The sequence below is a fragment of the Phacochoerus africanus genome, chromosome 4 (assembly GCF_016906955.1).
Source record: "Phacochoerus africanus isolate WHEZ1 chromosome 4, ROS_Pafr_v1, whole genome shotgun sequence".
NCBI lineage: Eukaryota > Metazoa > Chordata > Mammalia > Artiodactyla > Suidae > Phacochoerus > Phacochoerus africanus.
The window spans coordinates 134,117,900-134,145,347 of record NC_062547.1 but is presented as its reverse complement, the minus strand read 5'-3'; the positions used below and the strand labels follow the sequence as shown (position 1 = coordinate 134,145,347).

General features: G+C 37.7%; 1 protein-coding gene across 1 annotated transcript in view; it reads left to right on the top strand.

Annotated features, from left to right (window-relative positions):
• The window catches only part of MEIKIN (meiotic kinetochore factor), a 94,249-nt gene that overhangs the window by 31,201 nt on the left and 35,600 nt on the right, over positions 1 to 27,448 (top strand). The window contains exons 6-8 of the mRNA XM_047774739.1: positions 3,553 to 3,592; positions 19,397 to 19,458; positions 23,984 to 24,054. Of these exons, the coding sequence (XP_047630695.1) occupies positions 3,553 to 3,592; positions 19,397 to 19,458; positions 23,984 to 24,054 (173 nt within the window). The remainder of the gene's footprint in view (positions 1 to 3,552; positions 3,593 to 19,396; positions 19,459 to 23,983; positions 24,055 to 27,448) is intronic.

Genomic DNA, 27,448 nt, shown 5'->3' with positions numbered 1-27,448 from the left:
TGAAACTCTGGTAGACAGCATATTGTAGGTTCTTGTTTCTTGTCAGTATGCCACTCTATGTCTTTTTTTTTTTTCTTTTGGTCTTTTTGCCTCCTCCAGGGCTGCTCCCGTGGCATACAGAGATTCCCATGCTAGGGGTTTAATCGGAGCTGTAGCCACCGGCCTACACCACAGCCACAGCAACGCCAGATCCGAGCCGCATCTGTGACCTACACCACAGCTCACGGCAACGCCGGATCCTTAACCCACTGAGCGAGGCCAGGGATCGAACCCACAACCTCATGGTTCCTAGTCAGATTCGTTAACCACTGTGCCACGACGGGAACTCCTGCCACTCTATGTCTTTTAACACGAATATTTAGTACATTAATGTTTAAAGTAATTATTGATAGGTGTATATTATTGCCATTTTAATTCTTGTTTTATAGTTGTTCTTGTAATTCTTCTTTGTTCATTTTTCTTTCTCTTTTTCCTTTTGTGGTTTGATGATTTTCTTTTGCAGCATTCTTGAGTATCTTATTTTCTTGGTGTTTGTGTATTATTTGTATGTTTTTGATTTGTGATTACCATGGATTACAAGTATGTTTACCCACAATTGTTTCTACTTGCTTTAAACTGATTGTCATACAAATTCAAACACATTCTAAAATATCTACATTTTGTACTCCCCTCCCTTACACTGTGTGATTTTAATGTTCTATTTTGCATCTTCATGCTTATCCTTTTGTTGTTAATTGTAGTTATAATCAATTTTACACAATTTTGTATTGTTTTTTACTCTATGTACTGACTTATTTAAGTGATCATCAATCTTTTTATATATTTGCCTTTCCTAGTGTGATTTTTCCCATCCCTATAGGTTCTTGATTTTTTGATATTTAGAAAAGACCTTTCAATATTTCTTTTAGACTAGGTTCAGTTGTTGAATTCTTTTATTTACTGCTTGTCTGAGAAATTCTTTCTCTCTCCTATTCTAAATGTTACTCTTGTTGGGTAGAGTATCTTAGGTTGCAGATTTTTCCCTCTCAGGACTTTGAATATAGCATCCCACCTTCTTTTGGCCTGCAGCGCTTCTGCAGATAAGTCAGCTGATAGTTTATGGGGGTTCCTTTGTTACTGACTCTTTGTTTTTCTTTTGCTACCTTGAGAATCCTCTTTTTCATTAACTTTTGCCATTTTGATTATGATATGTCTTGGTGTGGGTCTCTTTGGGTCCATTTTGTTTGAACCCCTCAGTGCTTCCTGTAGCTGCATATCTGTTTTCTTCTTTAGGTTTAGGAAATTTTCAGCTGTAATGTCTTCAAATGTATTTCCAATCCACCTCTCTCTCTCTGTTCCTTCTAGAACCTCTATTATGTATAAATTGGTACATTTTATATTATCCCATGGATCCCATATGTGCTTCCTTTTTTTTTTTAATCTTTTTAGGGCTGAACCTGCAGCATATGGAAGTTCCCAGGCTAGGAGTCTAATCGGAGCTGCAGCTGCTGGCCTATACCACAGCCACAGCAATGCCAGATCCAGGCTGCATCTGCAACTTATGTCACAGCTTGTGACAATGAGGGATCCTTAACCTACTGAGCGAGGCCAAGGATTAAACCCACATCCTCATGGATACTAGTGGGATTCTTAATCCAATGAGCCACAGCAGGAACTCTGCTTTCAATTTTTTCATTTGCCTTTCTGTCTGCTGTTCTGATTGGGTGATTTTCTATTATTCTATTTTCCAGATTACTTATTTGTCCTTTTATGTCATTAGCCTGCTATTCATTGTGTATATATTGGTTTTTATCTTGGCAATTGAATTGTCTATTTTCACTTGATTTGTTTTTTATAATTTCTAGTTCCTTGTTACAATTATTTGCATTTCTATCGATAATTTTTCTCAATTCCAGTAGCCTTTTTATTACCACTTTTTAAAATGTAGGGTCTAGTAAACTGGTGAGTTCTGTTTCATTGTTTTTTCTTATAGGGTCATTCTCTGTTCTTTAAATTGGAGGAAGTTCCTATGCCTTTTCATTTTTACTTCACTTTCTCTGTCTCTGTGAATTTAAGAGAAATAGTTATCTACTGTGGTCTTTTTAAAAATAATTCAGTGAATTTTATTATATTTATTGTTGTACAACCATCATCACAACCTAATTTACTGCAGTCTTGAATGCTGTTTTTATGTGGGAGCATCCTGGTCCAGACTGGGTATGTCTGGTCTTTTTGATGCAAGGGTTGGTTTTGTACCAGCCATGTCCTTCTTCAGGTGGTGCTGGCTGTTATTCCCTTAAGACAGGTTTTGGTTCTGGGGTATTTAGAGCCTATGCAGAATGCAAGATGGAACTTCCTCTCTGCTAATTGGCTGTCACCATCCTGTTGGAGTCAGGGTCTGCGTCCTAGTTTTTGGATTATAAGCTCTGAGGGTTGCGTTTTGATCAGGCCCTTGAGTGCATGCCCTGCCCCAAAGGAGATATTGCTGAACAAGTGAGGCCCATTGGGTCACAGAGAACCTGTGCACTGCCTGTGTAGTTTTGCTCAGAAGAAGCTCACAATCACATCCCTTTCTCTCTTGTGTTTATCCCAGATTTAGTGCAAGACCATGGTGTGATGTAGGCTGGCCTGGGAGTCAGGGTATTGTGACCACAGGAACTGAGGAGACTTTGTTGCCACCTGATGCCTGGACTGCCTTTGTGGCAGACCTTTCCACGGACCTGTCTGCCTGGATCTGCCACAGAGGTGTGGTTTGGAGTAGATGGAGCTGGGAGAGGAAGTGCTGCCTGTTCCTGAGTGCTGACAGTGGCCTCCACGGTTCCACCTGGATTGTACCCCAGGCTTTTTGGGCTGTCTCTGCTTAGCCAGATTGAGCCTTTTCCTGGGGCCTCTGTGATCAGGGGTCAGCATGTAGCCACTGCACGCTATTTTGACCCCACCTCATGCACTCACTAACAGTGCCCACCTCAGCTCCACCCAGATCACACCCCAGACACCCTAGTCTGTCCCTAGGTAGCTAGACCAAGTCTTTGCCCAGAACTTCTGTCAGTCTGGGGCCAGAGTGCCTTCCCCTTTGGGTTGGGAAGTGTCATGAGGCTCTCTCTACCCTGATTATTGGCATGGCAGCATGTGAGTACTCCTCATAAGTAGTCTTGGCTTTTCCAACTCTTCTGTCTCTCTCAATGGATTTCCTTGCAAGCAAGAGGGCTTTTCTCCTCTGTACAGGACCCCGAGACTGTGATGCCCAGGTTGTAGCTTGACCTGCTCACTCCCCAGGGTGAGGGTCCACCCAATGTGAACCTTTTCTTCCTTACAGATCCCTCCCAAGGACATAGGTCCCAACCCAGTGCCTTTTTTTCCATCCAGACTGGTTATGTGGAGATCTTTCTGGCAGCTTTGTTTATATAGGAATTTTTTCTGCCAGTTTAGAGTTAGGTTCCCATGAGAATTTTTCCATACGTAGATGTATTTTTGATATGTTTGCTATGGGAGGGGAGCTCCATGTTCTCCTACAATCTTGATACCTCCTCCCCTGACATGTATTTCTAATAGATTTTTTTTTTCCTTTCCTAGGTACCTCTTCAGAAGACTATCAAAAATGCCATAGAAATATGTAAGAACTAACATTTTTATAACATTGTTCTGCTTTTAAAAACCTTTGTGTTCTAATAGTAATGTAGCAAGTATGATTGTGAACCCACAAATTCATTTACTTTTTTACTTGGTATTGTTGAGGACTCACTGCATGCCATAACTGTTCTGATGGCTGGAGATATACTTACCTCTCTAGTTGCTGTAATGAACGAAATTGATTAAAAACAAAATCTCTGCCTTCATTGAGACCACATTCTTATTGGAGAAGATGGACAATAAATACATAAGCGAGTAAATTTATATGATGCTATATGGTAGTGAATGCTGTGGACAAAAATAAAGCAAGATAAGGAAGGTAAGATAAGGAATATTGGGATAGAGGTTTGTTCTTTTAAGTAGTTTGGTTATTGAGTCACCACTGAAAAAGTAGCATTTGAGCAGAGACCTAAAGGAAGAGAGGAAGCTATGTAACTCATTGGCAAAAAGAGCATTCTTGGAGTTCTCGGGGGCCTAGCAGTTAAGGACTTGGCATTGTCACTACAGTGAATCAGGTTACTGCTGTGGCTCAGGTTTGATCCCTGGCCTGGGAAGTTCTGCATACTGCAGATATGGCTAAAGAAAAGAGAGAGAGAGAGAACATTCTAAGAGTGAATAGCTGGAGCCATGCCCTGAGGCAAGAAGGCCTAGGTTCCTGGTGTGAGGTAAGAGAGGAATAAGTTAGGAGATGAAGTGGAAGAAACAAGAGGCCAGATCATACAAAGCATTTCAGGTAAATATAAGAGAACTGAAAGGCCTTTGAAGGGTTTAAAAGGATGATATGATATGATATGATTTATGTTTTGAAAGAGTCACCCTATCTGCTCTGTTGAGAACAGACATGAAGGGGCGAGGAATTAAAGAGGTTATAGTTAGGAGAGTGCTACCCTAATGTGGGCAAGAGATACTTAAGTATGGACCAGAGTGGCAAGAGGAGAGATAGTTAGAAGTCAGATTTTGGATATTTGGGGGTGGGGGGTAAAGGAGAAAAAAATAGCTTTATTACTTTGCCAGGCAAAGAACAACACAGTGGGATAATGTCTCCAAAAATTGTGTGTCCCCTGGATATATTTTGAAAACAGAACTAACAGGATCCATTAAAGGGCTGAGTAGTGAAGTATAAAAGTAGTCAAGGCTAACCTGACAGTTTTGGCTTAGGCATCAGGAAGGATGGAGTTGCCGTTTATGAAGATGGGAAGACTGGAGTTCCCTGGTGGCTCAATGGGTTAAGGATCCATTGTTGTTGCTGCTGCCACTCGGGTTGCTGCTGTGGCATGGGTTTGATCCCTGGCCCAGGAATTTTTGTAGGTTGCAGGCACAGCCTTAAAAAAAAAAAAAAAGATGGGGAAGACTGAGGATAAACATATTACTTGGGGAAAATAAGTTTGGTTTAGGGCAAGTAGACTGAAGGGTAGGGTATATGAGGGAGACATTCAAGGAGGTGGTTATATTCTGGATCATAAATGGTCTTAAAGGCTGGTATTTTAATTTTTTCCTGAATGTCATGAGAGCCTTTGAAAGATTTTCTGTAGGACTGTAAAATATAATGAATTCCTTTTAACACCTAATCTTTAAAGTTTAAAAGAACTTATACAAAATTAATGTAAATTTAAAAGCAAAATCAAAAGACACCATCAAGAAAGTGAAAATACAATATACAGAATGGGAGAAAATATTTACACATCGTATATTTGATAAGGGATTTATGTCCATAATATATAAAGAACTCTTAGAATTCAAAATAAAAGGACAAAAAAAACAATTTAAAAATGGTCAAAGTATTTATTTATTTTTTAAAATGGATGCTTTCTTTGTTTATTTACTTATTTTCCCTTTTTTAGAACCATACCTGTGGCATTTAGAAGTTCCCAGGCTAAGGGTTGAATTGAGCTGCAGCTGCTGGCCTATACCACAGCCACACAGTATCCAAGCTGCATTTGCAACCTACACCACAGCTCACAGCAACATGGGATCCTTAACCCATTGAGTGTGGCCAGGGATTGAACCTGCATCCTCATGGATACTAGTCAGGTTTGTTACCGCTAAGCCACAATGGGAACTCCTAATTTTTAATAGGAGCTATAGATTGAAAAGGGAATAGAGCAAAAATAAATAGGCTATAACAATTGAGTCAGATGATTTAATTGAGCCATACTTTGTCTCTAAGCTTCTTGAGAAACAAGGAAAATGTCTATATCTATTTGATAAATTTTGTGTCCTTCAAATAATCATATGCAACTCTTGCTGTCTTATAACCAGATTTTTTTAACCAGAATTAAATGCTAGACAGTACAATGCTGTCTTCTTTGGTGGGGACCTATAGAATAGGTAGGTATTTTGTGCTAAGTGTGTGGGGGTTAGGATTAATATACTTTTGAGAGAAAATGTCTGTAAAACTTTTAATTACCCAACTAAAATTCTTGCCTATAATCCTACCTTTGCAGATGTATGCATTATCATATTTCTGTCTTAAAGTGATCACTCTTGCAGCAAAGAAGGAGATGGATAAAGAGTGATTAGATTGAATGGATGGCTATCATGGCATGCCAAGTGAGGCATGATTAGGATCTGAAGTTTAGCAGCAAGGATAGCATAGAAGGAAATTTTGAGAACAGTTCAGGAGAGATAATCAACTTTTTAAAATCATTGATTGGTTAAGGGAGGAAGATAGAGTCCAAGTTGACCCCCAGCTCTCTGACTTAAGAAGCTGGATGATGACCCATTCACTAACTGAAGGAACACAAATGAAAAAACAAGAGTGAGTTGTGGTAACAGGTTTGGAAAACACTGAAATACCTACAGCACTTTGAGGTGAAATATCCAGCAGGTATTCAGATATCGCAGCCTAGAAAATAAGGGAAAGAGTCTGGACTGAAAGCATAGTTGTCCCTCTGGGAAGATGTGTAGAATCAAAAAAGAATAGCATTAGGGTGACAGCCTTTTAAAAGTTATGATTGTAGCTAAACGATGATTAATTCTTGAAGAAAAGAATATCTATTACTGTTGTTCTTGGGGGAATTGGTCTTCTTTGGTGAACAACAGTGAAAATTCTAAGGATAAATTATTAAGAAAATACAGCTTTATTTATTTAGGCTGTGCCTGTTGCACACAACAGTTCCCACGCCAGGGATGATCCTCTACCACAGCAGTAACCAGAGCCACAGCACTGACAGAGCTGGATCCTTAACCTGCTGAGCCACCAGGGAACTCCTGATTTATTTTTTAAAATAACTACGCTAAACTTCTCAAGGGCTTTGATCATCTTTCTCTACCCTTTTAGCAGGGAAATGATGAGTTAAACTTTCAATGCCCTCCAGTTACTTCGAGGTAAAAGTTACTTTTGGGTAAATGTTGAGTCTTTCAGATTTTCTCCCATTCCATATTCCTGAGGATGGCATATAGATAGGTGTTCATACCTCTTGATTTGCCTGGGACAGTCCCAGTAGGTACCTGTCATTCTGACATAATCTTTAACAGAATTCTCTTCTCCTTTCAGAAAGGTTCCAGTTTGGATGAATAGTCACCCTAAATATAGATGTATAAGCATAGGGGCAGGCCAGACATGGCAGGGGGAGAGATGAAGCTGAGCTTGAGGGTGTCTGGGATCTACACATTGTCTCTGGATTTTTAATTTATGCTACAGATTTCAAGACTGGTTATATATCTGGGGTGGATTCTACTGGGTTTTTTTTATACTTCTTTATTATTATTATTATTTTTAATAGTTATTTCCCCAATTCAGTTTTTTTCCTACTGTACAACATGGTGACCCAGTTACACATACATTTACACATTCTGTTTTCGCACATGATCATGCTCCATCATAAGTGACTAGACATAGTTCCCAGTGCTACACAGTAGGATCTCATTGCTAATCCATTCCAAAGGCAATAGTTTGTATCTATTAACCCCAAGCTCCCCAACCACCCCACTCCCTCCCCCTCCGCTCCCCCTTGCCAACCACAAGTCTATTCTCCAAGTCCATGATTTTCTTTTCTGTGGAAAAGTTCATTTGTGCCTTACATTAGATTCCAGATATAAGTGATATCATGTGGTATTTGTCTTTCTCTTTCTGACTTACTTCACTCAGTGTGAGAGTCTCTAGTTCCATCCATGTTGCTGCAAGTGGTATTATTTCATTCTTTTTTTGGCTGAGTAGTATTCCATTGTGTATATATAGCACATCTTCCTAATCCAATCATCTGTCAATGGACATTTAGGTTGTTTCCATGCCTTGGCTATTGTGAATAGAGCTGCAATGTACGTGAGAGTGCATGTGTCTTTTTTTAAGCAGAGTTTTGTCCAGATATATGCCCAAGAGTGGGATTGCTGGGTCATATGGTAGTTCTATATATAGTTTCTAAGGTATCTCCATACTGATCTCCATGTTGGTTATACCAGCTTATATTCCCACCAACAGTGCAGGAGGGTTCCCTTTTCTCCACACCCTCTCCAGCATTTGTTTTTTGTGGACTTATTAATGATGGCCATTCTGACTAGTGTGAGGTGGTACCTCATGGTAGTTTTGATTTGCATTTCTCTAACAATCAGTGATGTTAAGCATTTTTTCATGTGCTTGTTGGCCATCTGTATATCTTCCTTGGAAAAATGTCTGTTCAGGTCTTTTGCCCATTTTTCCATTGGGTTGTTGGATTTTTTGCCGTTGAGTTATATAAGTTGCTTGTATATTTTAGAGATTAAGCCCTTGTCAGTTGCATCATTTGACACTACTTTCTCCCATTCTGTAAGTTGTCTTTTTGTTTTCTTTTTGGTTTCGTTTGTTGTGCAAAAGTTTGTCAGTTTGATTAGGTCCCATTGGTTTATTTTTGCTCTTATTTCTGTTGCTTTGGGAGATTGACCTGAGAAAACATTTGTAAGGTTGATATTAGAGAATATTTTGCCTATGTTCTCTTCCAGGAGTTTGATGGTATCTTGTCTTATATTTAGTCTTTGAGCCATTTTGAGTTTATTTTCATGCACGGTGTGAGGGTATGTTCTAGTTTCATTGATTTACTTGCAGCTGTCCAGGTTTCCCAGCAATTCTTGCTGAAAAGACTGTCTTTCCCATTTTATGCTCTTGTCTCCTTTGTCAAAGATTAATTGACCGTAGGTATCTGGGTTTATTTCTGCGTTCTCTATTCTTTTCCATTGGTCTATATGTCTGTTTTGGTACCAGTACCACACTGTCTTGATGATTGTGACTTTGTAATATTGCCTAAAGTCTGGGAGAGTTATGCCTCCTGCTTGGTTTTTGTTTCTCAGGATTGCTCTGGCAATTCTGGGTCTTTTGTGGTTCCATATAAATTTTTGGATTGTTTGTTCTAGTTCTGTGAAAAATGTCATGGGTAATTTGATAGAGATTGCATTGAATCTGTAGATTGCTTTGGGTATTATAGCCATTTTTACAATATTAATTTTTCTAACCCAGGAGCATGGAATATGATTCTACTATTATTGAGGAACTTATTTTAAGGCCTGAAGTCCTCCACTGAAGACTTTTTATCACTCTAGCTTTCATTGTCCCCCCCCAAGCCTGTAGAATGTCATTGAAGTCCTCCATCCACTTGGACTCTCTTGCCTTTCTGCAACCCTTGTGGTGAAGTCACCTAGCCACAACTACCCTCTGCCAGGTATTTTGATTCTGAATTTGACCACCTTCTCTGCATTGCCTTTGGTATGTGGAACCTTGAGAACTCATTTACAATATACAGGAATCAAGGGATTCTCAGGAGGGCTAAAAGAGACCTCTTCTCTGCCTGAGTATCCCAAGCTCCTGTTTTTAGGTTAAGTTTCCACCTTGTATAGATGTAATCTCCTGGAATTCTACATAGAGGGGTTGAAACATGCCTCCTCTACTTTGGGCTTTTTCTTTCCGTCTTTTAATGCCATCTTCCCGCCTATTACCCAGCCCTCCAGTTTTGGGGCTTGAGGGAGAGAATTCAGCCCCCATTGTCTTATTGCTTGTTTCCTAAGCCTCTGTCCCTTTTATCTTTCCAGTAACCCTTTATGCTTCAAGGTGTAGAGGAGGGAATCTATCTTAGGTCACATGCCAAGTTCTTTGGCTAGTAGTAAAACTCTGTGGTTCTGTCCCTCAAGCCTTAATCTGCATGTGTTAATAGGAACTTGAGGAATGTAGCAGGATGTTAAATGTGCTTTCATGTAGTCTTTTAGTTTGGACAGTGATCTCAGTAGATGAGAACAAAATTAAAATGACAGTTACCCCACCCCTGTGCTGTGTAGAACCATCCATGTAGAATTTGTAAAAGATTAGTTCAAAACATAATTCTTTCAGCATTAATTCAATACCAGTCTCCAAGATATTGAAAAGATTAAGAGCACACTGAGAGGATAGAATGATCAAAAATATTTATTTCTTTGATAAGAGTTGTTGGTAACCTATAGTGAGTCATCACTTCATACCAGTCATAATGGCCATCATTAAAAATCTACAAATAACAAATTCTGGAGAGGGTGTGGAGAAAAGCAAACCCTTCTATACTGTTGATGGGAATGTAAATTAGTGCAGCCATTATAGAAAACACTATGAAGTTTTCTGGAAAAAAAAAAACTAAAAATACAATTGCTATAGCAATCCCACTCCTGGGCATGTATCCAGACAAAACTGTAATTCGAAAAGATACATGCACCCCTGTGTTCATAGCAACACCATTTATAATAGCCAAGACATGGAAGCAACCTAAATGTCAATTGACAGATGAATGGATAAAGAAGATAGACACACACACACACACACTGGAATATTACTCAGCCATAAAAAGAATAAAATAATACCATTTGCAGCAATGCGATGGGGCTGGATATTATTATATTAAGTGAAGTAAGTCAGAAAGAGAAAGATACCATATGATCTAACTTATATGTGGTATCAAAAATACAACACAAATGAACTGATCTGTGAAATAGAAACAGACTCACAGACATACAGAACAGACTTGTGGTTGCCAAGGAGAGGAATGAGGAGGGAAGGACTGGGATTTGGGATTAGAAGATGCAAACTATTATATATAGGATCGATAAGCAACAGAGTCTTATTATATAGCACAAGGAACTATAGTCAATATCCTGTAATAAACCATAATGGAAAAGAATGTGAAAAATAGTATGTATGTATAACTATCATTTTGCTATACAGCAGAAATTAACACATTATAAATCAACTATAATAAAACCTAAAACAAAAAACAAAATTAGCAACAGCAACAAAATAGTTGTTGGTGTCATATGGAAGGAATGGAGAAGACTTTTTCACCTCAAAACAAGAGAGGAAGCTTCAGGAGAACTATTTGGAAAGTTCAACATATGTCCCCTGGAAGTTGTTTTCTGAGTCACATCTGAAAAGGCTAAAAGCAAGGTCTGTTAGATGCTTTGGAATGGCCCATAAAGAGGACGCTAGATGTACTTTCAGAGTTCAGCACAGCAGAGAGTTGTGCATAATGCCCGTAGGTCAGACATAGATCTAACAGAAGGGATCATCTTAAAAGGGATCCTGCCCAGTATGACTTCCTGGAAAGGACAAAGTAAGCTCAACTGAAAGAAGCTTTAAGTTCCGTCATCAGTTGCAAAATCTGAGGACATCATGAACAGCATCAAATGTTCAAGCACTAGGGTTAGGAACCCTTCAAAAAACTTCAGATTTGAAAGTCAGCATTTGGTTATCTGTCACACCAAAAGGGCACCAAGGTTAGGATAATAGTATCATTCAAGACCAGGAAAGACTTTTCCTAAAATTTCTTTCTGCTACGCCAATGCCAGAGGATCTTAAAAAGTAGTTCACAAATGGAGGAGAAAAAAGAACAAGAAATAGAGGAAAAAAACATGGTTGCTTTCCTCACTGCAGATTATGAGTCTAAGTAAGACCTAAGTTGTGAAAAGGAAGACATTTAAATTGGATAATAAGTGTTTAGTGCTGTGATAATATATTGGGCTTTTTATTACTTAAAAATGACTATTTCCAGAGAATACTATAAAAGCAATGGAATATGCCTGAAAATTCATTCAGGGGCAAGAAAGTACTATCTTGATAGGGTGAATTTAAAGGGGAAATATGAAGGAATAACATTCTTTTTGCTCACTGAGTTTAATTAGTCAATAATCCAGAAATAGGAATTTTTTTTTTGTCTTTTGTCTTTTGTCTTTTTTGTTGTTGCTGTTGTTGTTGTTGCTGTTGTTGCTATTTCTTGGGCCGCTCCCGCGGCATATGGAGGTTCCCAGGCTAGGGATCGAATCGGAGCTGCAGCCACCGGCCTATGCCAGAGCCACAGCAATGCGGGATCCGAGCCGTGTCTGCAACCTACACCACAGCTCACGGCAACGCCGGATCGTTAACCCACTGAGCAAGGGCAGGGACCGAACCCGCAACCTCATGGTTCCTAGTCGGATTCGTTAACCACTGCGCCACGACGGGAACTCCCAGAAATAGGAATTTTTAAAAAATCATCTTCTCACATTTAGTTTTTAACTCCATTGTCTTTTTTTTTTTTTTTTTTGTCTTTTTAGGGCTGCATCTGGAACATATGGAGGTTCTCACTCTAGGGATCTAATCGGAGCTGTTGCTGCTCCCTGTGCCAGAGCCACAGCAATGCCAGATCCGAGCCGTGTCTGTGACCTACACCACAGCTTACGGCAACACTGGATCCTTAACTCACTCAGCGAGGCCGGGGATCAAACCCGAAACCTCATGGTTCCTAGTCAAATTCGTTTTCACTGCATCATGATGGGACCTCCTTAACTCCATTGTCTTGCTGGGGACTAAGAAATCCCATTTTGGTGGTCACAGGCTGAGCTTTGTAGCTTTTTGTCTTCCTCTTATAATAGCTAATCTTCTTTTACACATTTGTGTGGAACTGGGGCAGTCTCATTTGTCAAAGTGTAAAAGAGAAAAGGATGTTAATTTTTTAAGTATTATTTCTCACGTTACTTAGGATACCTACCACAAGAATCCTGGGAAACGAGATTGCTATTCCTTTTGCATAAATGAGATAGTTAAGACACAAGATAGGTTAAGTAGTTTTCCAAAGGCCATTCAAGTGTAGGTAGCAGAACTGAGCTTTAAACTGAATTCTGTCTGATTCTAAACACTATCCCATTGTCCTCTACATTTACTGTCTCACACTGATAAGTTTATAAATATATTGCCTTTTATTAGTTTTTAACTCAAACTGTTTTGTTTTAATTTTTAAAAGTTTTTAAATTCAATGAATTTCATTATATTTATAGTTGTACAACCATCCTCACAACCTAACTTTAGAACATTTCTATCCTACATCCCCAACCTGTCTCCTTTGGTAACCATAAGTTTTTCAAAGTCTGTGATTCTGTTTCTGTTCTGCAAATACATTCACCGTATCCTTTTTTTAAGTTCCACATATGAGTGATAGCATATGATGTTTGTGTCTCACTGTCTAGCTTCACTTAGCATGATAATCTCTAGGTTGATCCATGTTGCTGCAAATGCCATTATTTCATTCTTTTTTATGGCTGAGTAATATTCCATTGATTATATATGTACTACATCATCTTTATCCACTCCTCTATCAGTGGACATTTATGTTGCTTCCTTGTCCTGGATATTATATATAGTGTTGCAGTGAACATTGGGGTACATGTATGTTTTCAAATCATGGTTTTCTTTGGACAGATGCCCAGGAGTGGGAATGCTGTATAATATGGTAATTCTATTTTGAGTTTTTTGAGTAATCCCCACACTGTTCTTCATAGTGGTTGCGCTAATTCACATTCCCACCAATAGTGTAAGAGGGTTCCCTTTTCTCCACACCCTCTCCAGCATTTTTTTCGTAGACCTTTGATGATGGCCATTCTGGCTGCTGTAAGGTGATACCTCATAGTAGTTTTGATTTGCATTTTTCTAATAATTTGCATTTCTCTAATAATGTTGGACCTCTTTTCATGTATTTTTTGGCTATCTGTATGTCTTCTTTGGTGAATTGTCTGTTTAGACATTCTGCCCATTTTTTGATGGGGTTGTTTTTTTTATATTGAGATGCAGAAGGTGTTTATATATTATGGAGATTAATCCCTTGTTGGTAGCTTCAGTGGCAAATATTTTCTCCCATTCTGTGAGTTGTCTTTTTGTTTTGTTTAGAGTTTCCTTTGCTATGCAAAAACTTTTAAGTTTAATTAGGTCCCATTTCTTTATTTTTGTTTTATTGTCATTACTCTAGGAGGTGGATCTGAGAAGATATTGCTGTGGTTTATATCAGAGAGTGTTTGGCCTATGTTTTCCTCTAAGAGTTTTATAATATCTGGTCTTATACTTATGTCTTTAATCTATTTCGAGTTTATTTTTGTGTATGGTGTTAGGAAGTGTTCTAATTTCATTCTTTTACATGTGTCTGTCCAGTTTTCCCAGCACCACTTATTGAAGGGACTATCTCTTTTCCATTGTATTGTCTTTCCTCCTTTGTCATAGATTAATTGACCATGCTGCTTGGCTTTCTCTCTTGTTCCACTGATCCCCTATTTCTGTTTTTGTGCCAGTACCATACTTTTTTAATAACTGAAGCTTTGTAGTAGAGTCTGAAATCAGGGAGCTTGATTCCTCCAGTTACATTTTTTCTTTTCAGTATTACATAGGCTATTTGGGTCTTTTTTGTTTCCAAGCAAATTTTAAAATATTTTGTTCTAGTTCTGTGAAAAATGCCATTGGTAATTTGATAGGGATTGCGTTGAATCTGTAGATTGCCCTGGGTAGTATAGTCATTTTGACAATATTAATTCATCCAATCCAAGAGCTTGGTATATCTTTCCATCTGTTTGTGTCATCTTTTATTTCTTTCATCAGCATCTTATAGTTTCCAGAGTATAGGTCTTTTGTCTCTTAAGGTAGGTTTATTACTAGGTATTTTTTATGTGATTATAAATGGGATTGTTTCCCTAATTTGTCTCTCTGATCTTTCATTGTTAGTATATAGAAATTAAGTTGATTTCTGTGTATTAATTTCGTATCCTACAACTTTACCAAATTCATTGATGAGCTCTAACAGTTTTCTGATAGCACGCTTAGGATTTTCTAGGTATATTATCATGTATCTTCAAACAGTGATAGCTTTACTTCTTCCTTTCCATTTTGGATTCTTTTTATTTCTTTTTCTTGTCTGGTTGCCATGGCTAGGACTTCCAAAACTATGTTAAATAGAAGTGGTGAGAGCAGACATCTTTGTCTTGTTCATGATCTTAGTGGGAGTTCTTTCAGTTTTTCACCATTGAGAATGATGTTCTCTGTGGATGTGTCATTTATGACCTTTATTATGTTGAAGTAGGTTCCCTCTGTGCCCAGTTTCTGGAGGGTTTTTATCAGAAATGGGTGTTGAATTTTGTCAAAAGATTTTTTTCCAATGTCTTTTGAGAGGATCATATGGTTTTCATTCTTCAGTTTGTTAATGTGGTATATCACAGTGATGATTTCAAGTATATTCAAAAATCCTTGCATACCTGGGATGGATCCCACTTGATCAGAGTGTATGATCCTTTCAATATATTGCTGTATTCAGTTTGCTAGTATTTTGTTGAGAATTTTCACCACTGGTATTGGCCTGTAATTTTCTATTTTTGTGGTATCTTTGGTTTTGATATCAGGGTGGTGGTGGCTTCATAGAATGAGTTTGGGAGTGTTCCTTTCTCTGCAATTTTTGGAATAGTTTCAGAAGTGTTAACTCTTCTTTAAATTTTTGGTAGAATTCACACGTGAAGCCCTCTAGCCCTGGAATTGTGTTTGTTGGAAGTTTTTAAATCACAGTTTCAATTTCAGTACTTGTGATTGGTCCATTTGTCTTTTCTGTTTCTTCTCGGTTTAGTCTTAGAAGATTGTAATTTTCTAAGAATTTGTCCATGTCTTCTAGGTTATCCATTTTATTGGCATATAGTTTCTTATAGTGGTTGCTGCTGATCCTTTGTATTTCTGTGATACCCGTTGTAACTTCTCCTTTTTCATTTCTAATTTCATTGATTTGAGTCATCTCTCTGTTTTACTTGATGAGTCTGGCTAAGGGTTTATCAATTTTGTTGATCTTTTCAAAGGATGAATTTTTAGTTTCATTTGTATGATTTTCTTTGTTTCTATTTCATTTGTTTCTGCTCTGATCTTTCTGATTTCTTTCCTTCTGCTATCTCTGGGTTCTAGCTGTTCTTCTTTCTCTAGGTTGCTTTAGGTGTAAATTTAGGTTGTTTATTTGAGCTTTTCTTGTTTCCTGAGGTAGACTTGTATTGCTGTAAACTTCCCTCTTAGATCTGATTTTGCTGCATCCCATAAGTTTTGGGTTGTTGTGTCTTTGTTGTCATTTGTCTCTGGGTATTTTTTAATTTCCTCTTTGATTTATTCAGTGATCCATTGGTTGTTTAGTAGCACGTTGTTTAGTTCCACATGTTTTGGGTTTTTTTGCAGTTTTTTTATTGTTGATTTCTAGTCTCATGGCAAGGTGTTGGAAAAGATGCTTGGTATTTCAGTTTTCTGAAATTTACCAAGCTTTGATTTGTGACCCAGAATGTGATCTATCCTAGAGAATGTTCCATGGACACTTGAGAAGAATGTGTATTCTGCTCCTTTTGGGTGGAATGTTCTATAAATATATATTAAGTCCATCTAGTATAATGCATAATTTAAGGTCTGTTTCCTTGTTGATTTTCTGTCTGGATCATATGTCCATTGCTGTAACTGGGTGTTAACCTCACACACACTATTACTGTGTAATTGTTAATTTCTCCTTTTAAGGCTGTTAGCGATTTCCTTATATATTGAGGTGAAATTATGTTGGGTACATATATATTTACAGTTGTTGTATCACCCTCTTGGATTGATCCACTGATCATTATGTAATGTCCTTCTTTGTTTCTTATAACATTCTTTATTTTAAAGTCTATTGAGTCTGGTATGAGTATTGCTACTCCAGCTTTCTTTTGATTTCTGTTTGCATGGGAAAATTTCTTCCATCCTCTCACTTTCAGTTTATATGTGTCCCTAGAGCTGAAATGAGTCTTTTGAAGATAGCAGATGTATGGGTCTTGCTTTTGTACCCATTCAGCCAGTCTATGTCTTTTGGTTGGGGTATTTAGTCTGTTTACATTTAAGGTAATTATCGATATGTATGCCCTTATTGCCATTTTATTAATTGTTTTGGATTTGTTTTTGTTGGTCTTTTTTCTTCCTTTCTTCTCATTCTCTCTTGTGGTTGGATGAGTATCTTTAGCGTTATGTTTGGATTGCTTTTTCTTACTTGTGTGTGTTTCTAGTGTAGATTTTTGGTTTGCAGCCACCATGAAGTTTTGATATATATGTATCAAAAGATTGTTTTAAGTTGCTGGTCTCTTGATTGTAAATCCATCTCAAGTATTCTGCATTTGTACCCTCCTCTTATCATTTCTTGTTTTGGTAGCTTATTTGTTTGTGGATGATTTCCTGCCTTCACTGTATGTATCCCTTTACTGGTGAGCCTTATCATTTGTAGTATTTTTGTTTCTAGTTGTGGCCTTTTCCTTTCCACCTGGAGAATTTCCTCTAGTATTTGTTGTAAAGCTGGTTTAATGTTGCTGAATTCTCTTAGCTTTTGCTTGTCTGTAAAGCTTTTTATTTCTCCAAATCTGAATGAAAGCCTTGATTGCAGGTTTTTTTCCCTTTCGTGACTTTATTTTGCCACTCCCTTCTGGCCTGCAGAGTTTCTGGTGAAAAGCCAGCTGATAACCTTGTTTGGGTTCCCTTGTATGTTGTTTCATTTCCCTAACTACTTTTGATATTTTATCTTTGTCTTTAATTTTGTTCAGTTTGATTAATATGTGTCTTGGGGTGTTCCTCCTCAAGTTTATTTTTTATGGTATTCATTGTGCTTCTGTATTTGAGTGAGTGATTCCTTTCCCATGTTAGGGAAGTTTTTGGCTGTTGACTCTTCAGATATTTTCTCTGGCCCTTTCTCTCTCTTCTCCTTATGGCACCTCTATAATGTGGATTTTGGCACATTTAAAATTGTCCCAGATTTCTCTTTGACTGTCTTAATTTTTTTTCAGTCTTTTTTCTCATTTCTGTCCTGCATCAGTGATTTCCACCAGTCTGTCTTTCACCTTGCTTATTCGTTCCACTGGCTCCTGTATTCTATTGATTCCGCCTAGTAAATTTTTTTATTTCACTAATTTTTTTTTTGCATCTCTACTTGCTTAATTTTTAAATCTTCTATTTCTTTGTTCAGTGTTTCTGGTAATATATCAATCTTTGCCTCCAGTTTATTTCCAAGATCTTGAATCATCTTTACTATCATTAGTCTAAAGTGTTTTTCATGGAGGTTGGTAATGTCCAGATCACTTAGCTGTTTTTCTGTTTTTTTTTGTTTGTTTTTTTTTTCTTGTTCCTTTATCTGGGTCATAATTCTCTGCCTTTTCATTTTGTATAAATTTTTGGTGTGGTCTCATTTTTGCAGGCAATAGGGTTATAGCCTCTCTTGCTTCTGATGTCTTCCCCCTTGTGGCTTAAGTTGGTACAGTCACTTGTTATAGGCTTCCTGATGGGAGATACTGGTTCCTGCCCACTGATAGGTGGAGCTGATTCTTATCCCTCTGGTTGCTGGGGCTTTGTCTCTGGATGTGATTAGAGGGTGTGTGCCTAAGAAATATTTAGGCAGCCTCTTTGCTGATGGGTGGGACTGTGTTCCCAGGCTGTTTGTTGTTTGGCTTGGGGCTCTTCAGCCCTAATGGTTGGAGCCAGATTTTTCCAAAATGGCCACCTCCAGGGGAGTTCACACTAATGATTATTCCCAAGATCTTTGCCTCCAATGTCTTTCACCAACAAAGAGCCACAGCTGACCTTGTTTTCTCAGGAGATCCTCCAAAATCTGCAGGTACTTCTAACACAGATTCTTATGAAGTCTTTGTTTTGTTCTGGGACCCAGTGTACATGAAAGCCTGTGTTCAACCTTCAAAATGGAATCTCTGTTTCCCCCAGTCCTGTGGAGCTCCTGTGCACAATCCCTCTGGTCTTCAGTGCCCATTACTCTGGAATACTCTGGGGGCTCCTCCTTGCAATGTTAGGTTCCCAGGCATTGGAATCTGATGTGGGGCTTGGAACTCTCACTCCTGTGGGTGAGACTTTCCAGTCTGTGGATTGCCCACCTGGCAGGTATGAGGTTGCCTATATCACATAAGCACCCCTCCTACCATCTCGATGTGGTTTCTTCTTTGTGTTTTATGTAAGATATCTTTTTGGTAGTTTCTACTCTACTTTGTTGATGGCTTTTCAGCAGTTGGTTGTAATTTTCTTGTTTTCATGAGAGAAGGTGATCTCCAGTCCTTCTACTCCACCATCTTAATCCTGTCTCTTGCCTTTTATTATTAAACTATTTTTGCACATACATATGTTAACATTTTTTTCTAACCAGTTGTATTTTCTCTACAGGAAAATTGATTACATAGAAATGTACTTATTTGAAGTATTATTTGAGGAATCTCAAAAGTTACTGAGAGGAGTTCCCTTCATGCCCCAGTGGTTAATGAACCCAACTGGATCCATGAGGATGCAGGTTCAATCCCTGGCTTCGCTCAGTGGGTTAAGGATCTTCCATTGACATGAACTGTGGTATAGGTCACAGACGTGGCTCAGATCCTGTATTGCTATGGCTGTGGCATAGGCCCATGGCTGCAGTTCTGATACAACTCCTAGCCTGGGAACCTTCATATGCTGTGGGTGCAGCCCTAAAAAGTAAAAAAAACAAAAAACAAAAAAATGTTACTGAGAGACTAAGAGAATACCATTAATTTGTTCTTATTCTAGTGTGATGATAGCAGATCAAAATATTTCTCCAAAACCAAAGAGTACTTCAAATTCAAAATCAGGTAATTAATAGTGATACTAATAATTTTTATAATTCTCTCTTTTTTAATTTTTGTCACAGTGCATTATATATATATTCAGGAAACTGAGTGCTTTTTAGTATGGTTTTATTTAAGAAATGAGTATATGTGAGGTTGGAAAGTGGGTCTTAACTATCCCCACAGCACTAATTAATTTAATAAACATTTTCCGCATATGTTTTCTGTACTAGGAGTTGCTGTATATACCAATAAGGAATGATATATTTTCCCTGCCATTGTAAATTTCAGTCATAGGAGAGGAAGATAATCAGTAAACCGATACATTGGAGTTATGTGTGATGATTGAAGCATAAAAAATCAACAAAGTTCCTTCTATTATAGGCCCTCTGTTATTTACTTTATCGTTAGAATAAACTTAGCAAGACATTTACAACCTTATTACTCTCTGATGTATTTCAAATTTCTATTTTCTTTATTTCCTGCAACAAGTTGTATAGCATCTATTTGGGAGTAAATTTAAACAATTGCTTTTTTTGTTCCTGATGGATACAAGTTTTTGTATGAACTGAAAAAAGAGGGTTTTTTGGTGTGTTTTATCTTCACTTTAAGAAGTTGTCTTAATGAGCGTTTACAAAATGCCAGGTATTGTGTTAGGAAGTGTGGATATAAAAATCATTAGGATGGTTTCCGTTTTAAGGGAAATGAATCTAGTGATAAAACCTAAACTTGTGGAGTTCCCGTCGTGGCGCAGTGGTTAACGAATCCGATTAGGAACCATGAGGTTGCGGGTTCGGTGCCTGCCCTTGCTTAGTGGGTTAACGATCCAGCGTTGCTGTGAGCTGTGGTGTAGGTTGCAGATGTGGCTCGGATCCCGCGTTGCTGTGGCTTTCGAGTAGGCCGGCAGCTATAGCTCTTGATTCGACCTCTAGCCTGGGAACCTCCATATGCCATGGGAGCGGCCCAAGAAATAGCAAAAAGACAAAACAAAACAAAACAAAAAAAACCTAAACTTGTAAAAGCACACAACCTTGGAAGCAGTAACACCTACTACCTAGAGAGTAAGCATTAGAAGGAAGATTTATAGATCAAAGATGAGGGAAGTTGTGAACAAGTGAAGAAAAGTATAAAAGGGAAAGTGGTCAGGGTACCAGAAACCATCATGATTTTATCTGGGTTTTGCCCAAGAAAAAAGTTTTGATTTGACTGTGGAAAATATTCTTTATAAAGCCTGATAGTGAGGCAGATAGTGATTCTGGATTTATGAGTGCTTTTATATTCTTGTTTCGTTGTGGTTGATTGACTGAAATTTTAAAATTAGATAAATCATCTTGCTCTAGAGGTATTTTGTTTACACATTCCTTAATTCAGCAAATCCAGCTGTGTTCTATTTGTTTGTAAGGCTCTTTACTAAGTGTTAGAAAACCAAGAAATGGCTATATTTCTGCCCTTGAGCATTCAATAGTTTAGTAATAGAAACAAACAAATAAATAAGAAATTACTTCTCAGGCAGTTCCTACTCAGTCTTCTTTGCAATCTTATCTGCTACTATTAGCTATTAAATGTGGGAATTCTTTAGGGATAATTCCTAGATTTTATTCTGTTTTCAGTCTATCCCCTAACATATATAGATGTCCTATAAAAGGCAGGGCTTCCAAATTTTCCATTCCAGACTCTGCTCTGAGATTAAGACCCTTATATGCAGCTGCCTGCCGGACATCTCCTCTTAGATGTTTCAGAGACACATCCTCTCATCATTCATTAATTCCAGTCATTCAACAAATATTTATTAAGCACCTACAGTGTAACACAAACTCTTTTGGTTGCTAGGGAACATGATAAATTCCTTGCCGTAACTGAGTTTATATGATAGTGGATAAAGAAAGATAATAAGCAGATTAACAAATAAATATATAACAATGTCAGAAATAAGAGTAATGAGGGAAAATAAAGCAGGATAAAAATGGAGACTGTTCTTAGGGATGTTATTTTAGACAGGTTAATCAGGACAGGTCTCTCTGGGGAGGTGACATTTACATAGAGCTTAAATGAAGTGAGACAGCAGGCCATCTGAAAATCTGGGGGCAGAACATGCCAGGCAAAGGGACCAACAAGAGAAAAGGCATGTGTTTAGTGTGTTTGAAAAAAAGGAAAGAAGTTAGGGTGACTGGAGCAAAGTGATTAAATAAAATGCATGGCTGAAATTGTGGTCAGAGAGCAAATCAAGTGTTATAATGTAGAATTTCATATGCCATCACAAGAAGTAGAGATTTTTTTTCCTAAATGTGTTGATAAGTGCATCTTAATGCAGATGTCTAACATGATCAGATACATATTTTAAAATTATCACTCTGGCTACTCTGGAGAATAGACTAAGGGGGCAAGAGTGGAAGTAAGGAAACTCTGTCAGATAAACTATTGCAGTGATCAGATAATGCTGTATGAGACTAAAGTGGTCTGATTGGAATGTATTTTAAAGGCAGATGGGCAAGGATTTTCTGATTAAGCTGGTTGTTTGATAAGAGAAAAGTAAAAGTCAAGAATGACTTTTAAATTATAGGTTTGAGCCACGTGATGATTGGTAGTATCATTTCTTGAGATAGGAACAATTGTAAGGCCGAGCAAGGTAGGAAAATGATTAAGATACTTTAGTTTGCACACATTAAATTTGATCTGTCAGCTCATGTACATGATGTTGCATGAAAGAATACAGACTTAAGCATGTGTATATTCATTTATTCCATTTATATGAAATTCAAGAACAGGCAAGAGTCTTCTGGATGACAGAAGTCAGAATAGTGGTAATCTTAGGAAAGGGGGTGCTGACTGATAAAAAACATAGGAAAGTTCTGGAGTGCTGGAAATATTTTAAGTCTTGATCTGATGATAATTATATGGATAGTACATATACGTATAAGATTTATTCTCATTACTGTATAAATGGAATACCTTAGTAAAATAGTAAAACATTAAGAGGCATATTAGCCATCAACTGGAGAGAAAAGCAGTTTGTGGCACAGGATTCTGGATTGTGGGGCAAAGACTAGGGCTGTAGATAACTATTTAGAGTAAGATGCAGATGTTTTGAAATGACAGAGTAGACAAGTCGCTTAGGAAGAGAGAAGAAATAGAAGAGAGACATATAAAAAGAACGTAAATGGAACATTTCAACGTATAATAGCACCTATAACAAAAGCTTCCAATAAATAAATAAAACAAGGATTGTTGACTGAGAATTCTCACAACAAGACTTAACCTGGTCCTCCTCTTCCTCTGGCCTCCATCTCAGCAAAGGCAGCTTAGTAAACGGAAAAGTGGGGCTCATCCTCAACACCTTCCCATTTGTCATTCCGATCTCTAATCTCTTACCAAATCTTGGTACTAATTCTATTTTTTACAGAACTCTCAAACTTCTCTCTACATTTGGAAACGAAGATGAGAGGAGTGGTTAGCCTCAAAGGTTGCTAGATTTAGCATATGCAGATACACAATGCTTGGCAAAATTTGAATTCAGATAATTAGTAATATAATTAGGTCACAAACATTGCATAGTCTTGTACTATTACATGGAAAACACATACACTAAAAAAATTTGTTGTTCATCTGAAATTCAGATTTAAGTGGGCATTCTGTATTTTATCTAGCTAATAAGCCTCTGCCATGAGGCTGGAAATATGTAAGTAATATAGGGTTTATAAAAACAAGAATTTGTATATCAAGGTAGGAAGCTTGAGTTTTAATTTGAGGGCAGTGGAAAGCCTTTGAAGGGTTTTAAGCAGATGATATTAGATTTGTTTTTTAGGTATATGGTGTGGACAGTGGACCCTTAAGGGGCAGATTGAAAAGCTGCTGGAAGCTATGTAGCAGGAAGGAGAATGGGGTACAGATAAATTTTCTTGTGAGATTAAAAGAGGCCTGAGTATGTTTTAAAAGTGCTGGTAGAGGAGTTCCCGTCGTGGCGCAGTGGTTAACGAATCCGACTTGGAACCATGAGGTTGCGGGTTCGGTCCCTGCCCTTGCTCAGTGGGTTAATGATCTGGCGTTGCCGTGAGCTGTGGTGTAGGTTGCAGACGCGGCTCGGATCCCACGTTGCTGTGGCTCTGGCTCCGATTCGACCCCTAGCCTGGGAACCTCCATGTGCCACGGGAGCAGCCCAAAGAAATAGCAAAAAAGACAAAAAAAAAAAAAAAGTGCTGGTAGAAAAGTTGCAGTAGAAAGGGAGAGAATGAAAATATAGGACAGTGGAAATGAAAGGACAATTAATGAAGAATTCTAATCACATGCATCTTTCTCTACTAAATGAAGAGTAGATTTTTTATATACAGTTGATTTACTTTTATGAAACCTGGAGCTCTTGAGATATTTTTAAGAATCCATTCTTCTTTCTGTAGCAAGTCAAATTATTCAACACATATTTTCTTCTAAAACTATTACAAAATCACAGTTATTAAAATCAGGGTTTTTTTTTTCAAATTTGAGTTTGCTTTTCTGTACTTAGAGTTAACAATAGGTTAAATAATGAAAACACTAAAATATATTTTAATTATAGATAATGCATCTTGTGAAGTTTTACTTGCTGAGAAAACTTATCCTTCATCCTCTGAAAAAATGAAGAAAAAAGCAAGTATTGAAGCAGAATAACCTCATAACCATAAGTTTCATTAATATAGGACATATTTTTATAGGAATTATTTTTCAGCTATTTAAGCCAATATTGAAAACATTTTTGGAGTTTAATACTTAGATTATATTATTGTTATATGAATATATACTCTATATAAATTTAATGAAAGAAGATTAAAATTTACAGTTTTTTCCAGTTTCTTTTTGGATGATTCTATGTCTTTTAATAATTAATTTAAAGTGAAAATAACACATTTGCTTGGTAGCCAGAGCAGTGGTTTATGCTAAGGAATATTTGTAAATCAGTACATTAGGCCTAGAATCCAAAAGTCTTTGGGGAGGAATTCAGACTTTATTTTGTATATAGCACGAGCTATATTTGAGTGGCTATTCAATGTAAAGCATTATTCTAAGGACTTTTCATTAATTATATTTTTTATAGTGTTCCAGTCAGGTAAGTTTTTAATTTGTTTGTTTTATAGCTATTTCATACCTGAAAAAAATGAGGTTTACATGTTAACCAGTATGCTTAAGGAATTGTAGCAGGTCTTTCTGGATGTAAAACTTACACTTTTTCCACTATATCATACTATCATTATATACATTGGGGAGCACATTGAAAGAGATCAAGAATGTCAGCAGGAAGATTCATTAATATGAAGTTGCGAAGATTTTTGGTGGGAGATTGTGGTGGCTTTAACTAGGATGTTTTGTAGGAGAGGCAGGAAAATATGCATGGATTCAAGATAATTTTGCCTGTACAGTTTATGGATATGAATATAGAGGATGAGAGAGTGAGAAGTATCAAGAAAGACTTCTAGGTTTGTGTCTTAAGCAGCTTTAGTGGTAAAGGTGCTGTGTAATATGATAGAAAATACAGGAGTTCTGAAGGCACGTGAAATGAAAATGTGGGAAGGGCCATTGGCCATAAGACTGGAGGTCAAGAAAACATAAGAGGAGTGTACAGTATTACAGCTATGTTAAAATTCATGGTAAGGGGTTAAATCATGAAGAAAAGAGAATCTATAGAGTAAAGAAGAGAAGACGGTCCAGGATCAATTCTTGGAAAACTATACAAACAGTAGAAAAGGAAGAGTTGAGAGTGGGGTGGTAGCGGGGGTTGGGGGGGGGAATAAACAGAATATGGTATCATAGAAGCTAAGGGAAGAGAGTTTTTACTCCTAAAGGAGAGAATGATCAGTTATGCTGAATGGTACTTAGAGATCCAGTGTTATAAAGAATTTTGAAAAACTTGAAGACTTCCAGTTTCTGGTCCAGCATGCTAGGGATTTAGAAGTCACTACTCTTTCCTAATAATGAGTAAAACAAATTGAACAAACTGAAAAATCTCAACTCTTTATAGATCTGTCACAGAAGTAAGTAAGGTCACTTGGTAAACTGTACACCAAAGCATGAACAGACAAGACAGGCGATTATAGAGAATATCTTAACCACAGCAGAAACACATAAACAGAAACCTTCCTGACAATCATTGTTGAGGTGGAAAAACCAAAGTGTGATTGAAGAGTTGCTGGAGGCTCTAATGAACAACTCTGAAAGTTAAAAATTCAAGAGTGACCAATCATCAGAGGGACCTCCATACTTTGGTCAATTTTACTTCCAGAAACTCTACCACATGCCTACAGTGAATATCAGAGAAAAATCCCCTCATGCTTTTAGTAATGAGATGGGAAAGGAACCATTTTGAGATATATCAGTGTATTCTGTTCTTCTTAACAAAGCCTGCACTCAAGAGGAAGTATTTTATGAGAGCCTAATTTTGTGGGGTTTTATCAGAGCCTGACTACCTGGGGAGGGGAAATACCTGATTCCAGCCAGCTCTCCCCTTCCAAGTGGAGAAAGGAAATTAGTCAACTGAAGTTCCTTCTAGCCTTCCATGTGGAGGGATAGAAGTACCCAGTGACCACATCATGTCTCAACTCAGGGGGAGAAACAGCTGAGAAGAGCTGGTGATGTTCACAATCTAGGAGCACAGGCTCAACATAAGACTAAGACCTAATTGTAGGACGATAGAATCCTTCCCCTATCCCCATGACTTACCACTGCATTCCTTAAGAATGTTTAACGCAGTTGCTATTACACAGGACATCATGTCCACCTTTTAGCTTTGGATTACAAGGCATATTAACAAGCAGAAATCACTGTTTGAAGAGACTGAATAAGTGGCAAAACCAGAGTCAGACATGGCAACAGTTTTAGAATTATTAGGCCAGCAATGTAAAATAAATACAGCTAATATGCTAAGGAAATTATCGGAAAAAGTAGACAACATGCAAGAAAAGATGGATAGGGCATTCCCATTGGGGCTTAGTAGGTTAAGAATCCCACTAGTATCCATGAGGATGTGGGTTCGATTCCTGGCCTTGCTCAGTGGGTTAAAGGATCCATTGTTGCCATGAGGTATGGTGTAGGTTGCAGACGTGGCTCACATCCTGCATTGCTGTGGGTGTGGTGTAAGCTGGTAGCTGCAGCTCTGATTTGACCCCTGATCTGGGAACTTCCATGTGCTATGGGTGCAACCCTAAAAAGAAAAAAAAAAATGGAAAAGATGAATAATATAAGAGATGGAAATTATTTTAAAAAATAATAATGAAGAAATGCTAGAGATCAAAAACACTATGGAAGGAATGAAGACATTAGTAGGACTCATTAGTAGACTAGGCACATCTGAGGAAAGAATATCTTGAGTTTGAGGACATGACAATATAAACTTCTCAAACTGAAGAGCAAAGAGAAAAAGAAGGCTGAAAAAAAAAGTATTCAAGAACTGTGGGACAACTACAAAAGGTATGACATTTGAATTCTAGTATGAGAAGAAACAGAGAAAGAAATAGAAGCAACATTTGTAGCAATAATAACTAAGAATTTCTCCAAATTAATGTCAGAAATCAAAGCATAGTTCCAGGAATCCAAGAGAATACCATGCAGGATAAATGCTGAAAAATCTACCTATAGGGCGTTCCCGTTGTGGTGCAGCAGGATTGGTGGCATCTCTGCAATGCTAGGAGATAGGTTTAATCCCTGGCCCAGCATGGTGAGCTACATGATCTGGCGATGCCGCAGATGTGGTGTGGGTCACAACTGTGGCTTTGATGTGCTCCCTGGCCCAGAAACCAAGAAAAATAGAGATGACTCAAATTAATAAAATTATAAATGAAAGATGAGACATTATAACTGATACCATAGACATACAAGGGATCATAACAGACTTCTATGAATAATTATACATCAGCGAATTAGATAACTTAGATGATGATGGATAAATTCCTAGAAACGTACAATTTACCAAGACTGAATCACAAAGTAATAGGAAATCTGAACAGATATTTGCCAAGGAGATTAAATCAGTAATTTAAAATCTCCCAGCAAA